This window comes from Aegilops tauschii, chromosome 1 (assembly GCF_002575655.3).
Source record: "Aegilops tauschii subsp. strangulata cultivar AL8/78 chromosome 1, Aet v6.0, whole genome shotgun sequence".
Taxonomy (NCBI): Eukaryota; Viridiplantae; Streptophyta; class Magnoliopsida; order Poales; family Poaceae; genus Aegilops; species Aegilops tauschii.
In genome coordinates, this window is record NC_053035.3 from 448,455,879 (window position 1) to 448,464,928 (window position 9,050).

Below are 9,050 nucleotides of genomic sequence, written 5' to 3' on the forward strand. Positions count from 1 at the left end.
ATTTGCAATGTTCATGGTGTTTATATCGGCGTTGCCTGTGGTGTAGGAGTGGCGATCTGCCTGTCATTGAGTGTGTTCGAAAGAGTGCTGTTTTTGCGATGATGCAGATGTGTGCTTGAATCTATACTTGTTTCTATGAATACCAATTAGATGATCACTTTTTGTGCACTTGTTGCCGTGAATACCAATTACATGATCGCTTTTTGGACATGGCAATGAGATGTTCAGAGTTTGTTCCATATTCTAGCAAACAAGGGCACAAACAAATTAAGCATTTGCTGATTCATGCAACTGAAAATTTCACAAGCCTTTTGATCGCATTTCTGCCCACGGAGAGCAGCAGCAACAACATTCGGATTTCTCCACAATCAAGAAGACAAGCACGCTCTGAAAAATAAGACGAAACCTCCATAAAATCCATACACAAGAACAGCATCCAGTGTCGATCCCTGATCTCATCGGCGATGATCTGCGCACGAGTTTCATTCCGACGCAGCGAGAGGCAATCCTACTGGATCTATGGCGATACAGGAATGTTCCTTCAGTACAAAGGCGGATCACAAGCTCTCATAACTCACACTGATTTGTGGGTCGAGAATTCACCTCATCTGCTCCGCCTAGTCGCGGCCGCCGCGGAGGGAGCGGAGGCGCTCGAGCCACTGCTCGTGGGGGACGGTGCCGGCCCACGGCGGCGGCGCGCCGGGGAACGCCACGCCGCGCATCGCGTCCACGATCCGGGCCGCGGCGCCCGCGGGCAGCTGGGCGCGCCGCCGGCGCTCGTCGTCCAAGGAGGCCGCGGCCTCCGTCGCGCCCGCGCCTTCTTCCTCGTCGCTCTCTTCTTCTTCGTCGTCGGAGGCGAGATCCAGCTCGGAGACGCCGTTGTCGACCGCGTCGAGGCGGCGGCGAGATGCGAGATCGGGGTCGGGGTCGGGGTCGCTGTCGGTGTCCGACGCGGCGCCGGAGATGGGGAGGTAGTCGGCGTCTCCCTCGGCCTCGGAGTCGGAGGAGTGGTCCGGTAGGCCGGTGGAGGCGGCGGCGGGGAGGTGGCCGTTCCCGGGGATGGACATCGTGGGGAGGAGAAAACAGAAAACAATTGCAGAGGTGCGCCACTCGCTTGGGGAAGAATACGGGTGGGTGGGTACCCGAAGCCCGGATGTTTGGTGATGCCTTTGGGCCTGTTTGGGCCGAATTCGCAGCGCCAGCCTCCACATATTTGTTTTTTTTCTAGAAGATCCTCCACATATTTGGTGACCCCCTTCGCCCGCGCTCCCGAAAAACAGAGGCGAAAAGCGCGGGAGGAGACCAGTAGCGGCGGCGGGAAGCAGGCCTCGACGGCGGCGCAGGTCAGCCTCCCCCTCCTCCTCTCATCTCCCCGCCCCCGGCCGTCTTTCCCCCTCTCTGCGGCGTTACGCGTAGCCCCATCTGCCCCTCGCGACGGCGGCCTCCATCTCGGATGCGGCTCGGCCACCGCTGGCTCCTGCCTCTCATGGCGACCTCCGCGTCGCCCCCCTCACCCCCCACGGTCGGGACCCCATGGCGGCTGCTGTTGTATAATGTTCTTATTTTTGTACAGAATTGAGTCTCTCATGTGAGTTCCAAGTATCATTTCTTGAACCTCCAAACAACACAATTCAGATTCAATTTCAACATCAATGTCTGGGAGATTTGATATTGGCACCAGTTCAATTCCATGGCCCTCAATATCAACATTCAAACGGAGCCTTAGAGTAGCACTCCGTATATGAATATAGGAGGCCAAATCTGATGAGTGAGTTGGACTTTCTCTCATCGGCATTGTGCAAACTGTTCATGCAGGGCTGAGCATAAGCAACAGTGATCTGTCCCACTTGGTGAAATGCCTTGTTACTACGATGTCGATGACATCCTCATGGAGGAGGAGGTAACCATGCTCGTGTTACCCTCTGCTTCATTTATGCTTGTACAGATGACATGAATACTCTACTGTAATTGCAGCTTATTTCGGTTGTTTTCCAAGTAACTGCAAATGGTGTTGGTATGCTAGATCCTGGCGCCGAGAGAAACAGTGTAAGCATCTGTCCAATGACATTTCTGCATTTATCTTTAACTGCTATCTTAAACCTGCTGATGGCAACTGCTGCCAATTCTTTCTCTGGCCTGTTTGTTCTTGAGCAAATTGCTTCTCAAATACGCTGACTAGTTAGATGATGTTTACCTGAGATAGATGCATCGTGCATTCTTGCTCATTTTAGTTTGCAAAACCGATATGGAACGCTAGGTGCTTTCTTATTTCCCTGTGTGCCATGTTTCTCACTAACTGGGAGTTAGATGCTTTGTTTTTGAGAACCTTTTCTTGCTACCATGGCAAATGAAATGGCGTATTTTATCTGGTTCCAACAAAAAGAGAAATGATCTTATTCTTTATGTTCAGGTTGAGAAGGGTGCTAAGGTAGACCTTCCATTTTGGCTTGCTCATGGGATGCTGTCTCTGGAACAAGCGGTGTCGATAAATGTACCTCCTTGCTTCACCCAGAAGTAGGTTTCTTTGTATTTTGTTTTGCATCTGTAGAAATTCTTAAGAGGGACATCAAAATATACTGTATGCAGTAGTATGTAGTTATCGTTCTCATTTCAACATATTTACACGTACTTTGCTTGCAGAACTCGGAAGGAGATCCAAGCTGATGCAGCCTGTGTTGATTTGAGGGTTCGGTGCCCTTACTTTTATGAGCTAGGATGCAAGATTGTTCCTCTGTAAGTTCTGAACGACCTCAGTTACACGTACTATTTTGTTTCCTTTTTCTTCCATCTCATTACCTTTCTCTATGCAATCTTAAATTTGTAAATTCTCATTAAAATACTTCTATATCATCTTTGGTAGAAATACATTACCCACTCCATTGCTTTGCAGAACTTTGATGAGCCTTAGACATCTTATAGTCTCAGTCACAATAACCGGGCAATTGTGTAGGCATACAGCACTACAGTACATTATCCTTTCTGCATGTATTCTGTTTTTGTAAAACTTGGAATGCTTCCATCTCCATGAGCAAGATAGTTTCAGTCATCAGTCATATATTAAGTTAAAATAGGAGGAACTTCTGTAAGTTCAAGTAACTGTAATCTTGGGGAGAAGATGCAGTTGATACTATGAATTGTATATAGGCAAGTTGATTTCTTGCGAACAGAATGCAATCATATGGTTTTCTTTTCTGAGGGCCCAGACTAAAACATGCTTTTAACCACACTTGCAGTGTATCTCCCATCTCAGTTTAGCCAAACCATGTTCAAACTGGTGTTCAACTGTTCTAATTTCGTATTTTAGCAAGCTCCCCTCTGTCCACTCCAACAAATGATTTAATAAGTCATAAGGAGGTATTATATGGCCGCCTTGAAATGATCAATATATTCCTTGCTGATCCTACCATTGTTGCCGAGACCAAACTATCATTCTAGGAAATTTAATCATACACCTGACAATGACCTCTGATGCCACTAGGTCAATTTGTGCTTGTAACACGTGTTGATTCTGTGTTGACATATGGTGATATGAACATAATAGACCATAACTAAGTCTTCCTGAATACATAAGTTATGATTATTTGAGGTCTATCTCTTTTCAAAGGCATAATCTGGACTCTGCACTTAATGAGGACAAGAGCTGGCTGCAATCATCTTAATCTGAACAATTCAGACATAGATCTCAATGGTCTTTTGCCTTTAATTTTAGTGCTCACTAGAACAGAAATAATGAAATGTTTAGTAGCCACCTGTAGCACATGTTGTGAGCAACTGGGTGAACTTGTAGAGGTACCACTTGACAATTAATTGGTTATACTCTTGAGTGATCCTAATTGGGATTTGATTTTCTTATGATGGTTCATGTGATTTGGTTGAAAAGGTGTAACTATTCTCAGATTAGATATGATCTATGTCAATTACAGTGCCAATGTGTCATTCCATGGCGTGCATTATTTGACACATTCTTTTATGGTTGATACATTCTTTTGTGGTCGGTTTAGAGGTCTGAATATCCTTGTCAAATTGGCCCAACCCATCTGGTTACTGTCCACAATCAGGTCGAAGACCCCCTGCAGTTACTGCTGTAGTCACAATTTTGTCAGTTCTGTGAAATATTGTTATGTGTTGCCTTTGTAGTTTGTATACTGAAGTTAGGGATCCCATGAAGTTATTATGTGGTGATGTCTGGGCACCTTATATATTACTCCATCCATTTCTAATACTACCTCCGTGCCAAAATATATGACATTTTGGCAGGCTAAACTAGCTTACTAAAACGTCATATATTTTGGCATGGAGGTAGTACATTTCACTGTATCATTTTTTCTCCTTAATGCATATCATTTTACTATTTTGAGGCAACTTTACACCATTTCCCCCTTTTGTCTATTTTGAAAGCCATTTATTAGTATGGACTAGACTGTGTGACTACTGACTAGCACAAAACTCCAAAAGTTAATAAGTGGTGTAATAGAGGGGGAATTCGATCTTTAACCCCACTTTTGCTGGTACTGTGATAATTCGTTCTTACATCGTAATGGATTATTTCCCCACCTTTCTTTCGCATTTGATCTTTTGCCCTCTAGCAGCCTGCATCCATACTCAGCAGTGAACTAGGAGTAGAACTGGAGAACATTTTTGCATATCAGATTTGAGAATTCAGCCCTCTAGCAGCCTGCACCCACAGTCAGCAGTGAACTCGGAGTAGGACTGGAGAATGTTTCCGCATTTCAGATTTCAGAGCAGACCACGTCTGACATGGACTAGGAGTAGGAATTTAGAATTCAGGACACGGTTCCATCGATATTTAATGCTGTTAGCCTGATAAGTCGAGTCGAAGATGTCCGGCTGAGAACCAAGTGTTGACTCGTAAACTAGTCGAGTCTCTTAATAATTGGGATGAGATATGGTGCATGTGTACAGGAATGGATCAGTAATGAGTAGGAATATCCGAACAGGGGCGAATGCGCCTTAGGTGTCTAGACGCTTAACCAGAATATTGGCACACATAGTTGATGTATTGGAACATTTCAGATAACTGAACGACTAATATTTTTTTTAGGTTGAATCACGACTGCCTCTCAATTTTTTATTTGAGTTACTATAATGGTCAGACTAAATTATATCCCTCACTGATTTATTATGTTTGCATCGACAGGGTGGGTGACAAGAGCATCGGCCAGTTCTTGCGCTACGCGTTCACCAGTAGGTACAAGGAGGTACTAAGCAAGGCACACAGCTCTTCGACGATGACAGTGCCCAAGTTCGCAACACGCCTTACAAAAGAAGAGGCTCAAGGTACAGACACATCTCCTCTGCACTTCCCTTTGTTTCCCCCTACCATATCAACTCTAAGTTGGGTTAACTTTTTTCTTTTTCTGCCGTGTGAAGTGTTTGAATCTGCTAGGGAATCGATGTCCGCCTTCAGGAAGTGGCGCGTCGGGGGTGCGAGGCTGCAGAAGGCGTCCATTCTTGGAAGGAAGAGGAAGACAAAGGTGCCCGACGATCCTTCGACGCCCTGAACCGTCTTGACCGTGAAGCGGAGTACTCCGGCAGGAGAGCCGATGTATGCGCACTGATTGATCCGGTGCTGTAACTGTAAGGAACGAAAAAGGCAATTCCGATCCGTGATCAGACATCCATGTATTTCAATCTGGTGCACCTGATGTGTCTGTCGTCTTACTCTGACGGCAACTCTTGTTTTTAGATGCATCTTGACTGCAACTTTCCAGGAGGTTTTGCTTGTTACCAATCAATGCAAAACATTTTAGATGCACTCATATTGAACTACTTGTGGTATCTCTTTTAATAACGGGTCGTGCCTTCTCTGCAAACAAACTTTCTGTGTAGATAAGCTAGAGGATAGGAAAAGCAAAAGCATATTTGAAAAACCCTTGTTTGGGTGCAATATCATTTGGTGGTGAAATGGTCAGCTTCATTGTCAGTTAGGTATACTTAGGCCCCTCCCAATGCTCCACCTTGTACAGGTGCTGAGGTTGCCAACTAAGTGGAAGAAACGGTGACCCGGGAAGAAACGGTGCTAAGCACGTGTACCTAGGTGGAAGCACAATTCTGAGTCTACAACTAATTGATGACTTGAGTACCTAGGTGGAAGCACAATAGCACCCAAAAGCTTAGCACCTTTGCATTGGGGACTTGAGTTGCTAAGGCATTTAATATACTTAGCACCTCATCTAAGCACCTTTGCATTGGAAGAGGTCTTAGGGGGTGCTCATAAATTGAAACCGGAAAGTCCGAGTGTGACAATATAACCAATTAAAATCAGACAATTAAAATCCACCCAGGCAAAAGCTACCTTTCCTTTTTTCTTTTCCTGGTAGGGAAATGCTAACCAGAACAACTTTTGTGTTAACATTAAAAGTACAAAAAGTGTGCGGGTAAAAGTTCTGAACTCTGATGCAAAGCTTCATTTGTTTGGAGATTGATTTCGGATGTTTCTGCAATTACGTTTGGGATGTTTCTGCAAATAAAATAAATCTTTGGGTGATAAAATTGCCAACTGGAATGCAAACTGTGTGGAGTACTCAAATTGGACCACATCGGCGACCCTCTTCTCCATCGCTGCTGCAGCTAGTGCTCTGTGGTAGCGCCAGCGTGTCTGCGTCGTTTACTCGCATCAATGGATCAGTTACAGACTTGTACAGTACAGGTGCAGCCAAATAACTTGCTGGATCCATACTTGCGATCCTGTATCACCTTATTTATCACGCAAATAAACAGCACGCCCAAGTTAAGAAATCTTGAAATCTCAAAGATTGATCGAATATATTGCCATTTATGATCGATGATTTTACGCCAGAAAGAAACCATCTTCTCTTCTTCTACAGACAGAAGAAGCACATCTGTCCTCTAAGCTTAACAATGCCCATAATAATAGAGCCTAATCAAATAATCCTCCCTAAGATCCTAACCAACAGCAACTCAGAACCCAACGACGAGCAGCGCACCGAGCAGAGCGCCGAGGACCACGGAGCCGCTGCCGGACGCCGTCCTCCATGCGGCGCCAGTGGCCGGCGCGGGCGCGGGCGCGTGGGCGGGCGCCTCCACGAGCCCCGCGGAGGACGAGGGGGAGTGGGCGGGGGCCGGCGCGGCAGGCGGGACCCGGCGGCCGTGCTTCTCCGACATGACGAGGACGATGACGCGCTCGCCCTTCTGGCAGTTCCCGGGTGCGCCGCTGATGAAGTGGCGGAAGCGCTGGCCCCCGGGCGGCAGCGGCACGACCGCGCCGCTGGCCTTGTAGGTGGCGATGGGGCTGGCCGTGTTGCACCGGTCGTAGTCGGCCCGCGTCACCTCCAGCACCGAGTCCGTCGCCGCGTCGAACTTGAACACTGCGTGCGCGCGGGGTCCAAAGAAATCAATCGTAAGAAAGCAAGAAATTCAAGAAGCAGATCGATCGAGGAGAGTAACGACTAGAAGATGGACAAGGATTTGCGGCGTGGTTTGTTACCGAGGTTGTCGCCGACGTGGAAGCGGGCCTTCCCGGCCCAGTCGTTGAGCGCGTCGGGCTGCGCCGGGGGCGGCACCCTCCACGCGCCGTCCTTGCCGCCGCCCACGACGTGGTCCCGGGCGTCGGAGCCGGCCGCGAGGGCGAGGGCGACGAGGGAGCAGAGGAGGAGCGCCCTGGACGCCATCGGAAGAGAGCGGGATGGATCGACTGGTTGAGGCGGCGAGGAGCTGGGGGAGCAGGTGTTTGCTGGTGGCTGGTGCTGGGTGTGGTGGGGAGGATGGGTGCGGCGGAGGGGCGGGGCTTAAGTAGGCGGCGGGCGGTCAAAGTAGCCGTTGGATTCGAACGTTCGGGAGAGCCGCGGCGGGCGGCGGCGGCAGCTGGCGAAGCGATCTTCTGTTTTGGAGTGTACCGTTGCCCTCCCCTCCCCTCGCCCCGAGAAAGAGTCGACGGGAAGCAAGCAAGCAACGGATGGACGCCTGGGCCGGGACGCGTCGTGGGGCCCACGTGCAGTCAGAGCCCAAACGCCAGCGAGAACAACCGCTGGCTTTTGGAAATGACCACGGGTGGCTGGCTCCTAAAAAAAGTAACACCATTGAAACCATTGAAAGTCCGAGGATTCAAGTTCAAAAAAAAAAAAAGACCACTACTAGGCGCCGGTCGACCAGCCCAAACTTAACCATCTCTCTCCCTCGACCCGCTCGGTAAAAATCCCCAACGACGCTTGCATCTCTCGCCTCCCCTGCTGCAACGCACGAGTAGCTCGCCACCAGCCATGGATGTAGCAAAGGCCGAAGTCCCCATCGGTCATGGATGTGGCATCCACCCTCGCTACCAGTTGCAGTCCTGCTCGTCGCCGTCCCCTGGCGCGGGTGCTCACCACTGGTTGCAGCAAGGGCGTCGGTTGCAACTCGCTCATGCTCATGCTTGCAGCCTCGCCGGCGTCGAGTCGGTTGCAACACTGGCATACATGGTTGTAACATCGTCAAAATGGTTGCAGCTCTAGCGAATGTGGATGTAGCTTTTGCACTGTACGGCTGTAGCATTCACCGATGATGGCGCCGCTGGTTGCAGCTCTGGCAAACATGGGTGAAGCTTCTGTAGTGTGCGGTTATAGCATTCGCGACGATGGCGCCCCTGGTTGCAGCTCCTGTGTGAAGGGTTGCAACTCTGCGCGAATGTAGCTTCTAAGGGGTACAGTTGCAAGAAACAGACGGTGATCGGATCGCCGATTGCAGCTCCGGTGGCAGCAAAATTCATCGCCGGATGCAACATCTTCCACCGCGGTTCCAACATACATTGTAGTTGGTTCCAACCATCTGCATCCCCATCGGGTCCAGGAAACAAAAACCATTGCCGGAAGCAGTGACAGAGCGACCGTGGTGGCAGCGCGCTGGTCGCCGTCGTCAACACCGGTGGCCTGCCGGCGCGCAACAACCGCGTCGTCGTTTACCAGGGGAGATTGGAGTTGAGACGACATGTGGAGAGAGGAGACGTAGAAAACGAGGCCGAGCAGGAGCTCCATGGTTGTCGTTGAGAGCATAGGGAAAAGATGAGCCGCGGGAGGACTAAGGATGGGAGGAGG

General features: G+C 49.1%; 3 protein-coding genes across 3 annotated transcripts; 1 reads left to right on the plus strand and 2 right to left on the minus strand.

The window, feature by feature from the left end:
- Positions 1–261: 261 nt before the first annotated feature.
- On the minus strand, positions 262–1,211 carry LOC109772365 (uncharacterized). The gene has a single exon (XM_020331049.3). The coding sequence runs from the start codon at positions 1,209–1,211 to the stop codon at positions 618–620; it is 594 nt and encodes a 197-aa protein (XP_020186638.2). The 3' UTR covers positions 262–617.
- LOC109772364 (DNA replication complex GINS protein PSF3) lies at positions 1,207–5,812 on the plus strand. Its single transcript, XM_020331048.3, has 7 exons — positions 1,207–1,343; positions 1,816–1,900; positions 1,975–2,046; positions 2,411–2,514; positions 2,641–2,733; positions 5,159–5,298; positions 5,392–5,812. The coding sequence occupies exons 2-7, from the start codon at positions 1,856–1,858 to the stop codon at positions 5,520–5,522; spliced, it is 585 nt and encodes a 194-aa protein (XP_020186637.1). The 5' UTR covers positions 1,207–1,343; positions 1,816–1,855; the 3' UTR covers positions 5,523–5,812.
- A 939-nt stretch (positions 5,813–6,751) lies between these two features.
- Positions 6,752–7,756, minus strand: LOC109772366 (early nodulin-like protein 15). The gene is made up of 2 exons (XM_020331050.4): positions 7,469–7,756; positions 6,752–7,349 (listed from the first exon to the last, which is right to left on the minus strand). Exons 1-2 carry the CDS (start codon positions 7,650–7,652, stop codon positions 6,943–6,945), a joined length of 591 nt encoding a protein of 196 aa, XP_020186639.1. The 5' UTR covers positions 7,653–7,756; the 3' UTR covers positions 6,752–6,942.
- Between the last annotated feature and the right edge of the window lie 1,294 nt (positions 7,757–9,050).

Bases quoted from the DNA above. Each gene is read 5' to 3' on its own strand.
- LOC109772364 (XM_020331048.3), top strand. From the start codon at position 1,856: ATGCCTTGTTACTACGATGTCGATGACATCCTCATGGAGGAGGAG. The intron at 2,734-5,158 runs GTAAGTTCTGAA...TTGCATCGACAG, and splicing joins GGATGCAAGATTGTTCCTCT to GGTGGGTGACAAGAGCATCG. The intron at 5,299-5,391 runs GTACAGACACAT...TGCCGTGTGAAG, and splicing joins TACAAAAGAAGAGGCTCAAG to TGTTTGAATCTGCTAGGGAA.
- LOC109772365 (XM_020331049.3), bottom strand. From the start codon at position 1,211: ATGTGGAGGCTGGCGCTGCGAATTCGGCCCAAACAGGCCCAAAGGCAT.
- LOC109772366 (XM_020331050.4), bottom strand. From the start codon at position 7,652: ATGGCGTCCAGGGCGCTCCTCCTCTGCTCCCTCGTCGCCCTCGCCCTC. The intron at 7,350-7,468 runs GTAACAAACCAC...GCGCGCACGCAG, and splicing joins CCACGTCGGCGACAACCTCG to TGTTCAAGTTCGACGCGGCG.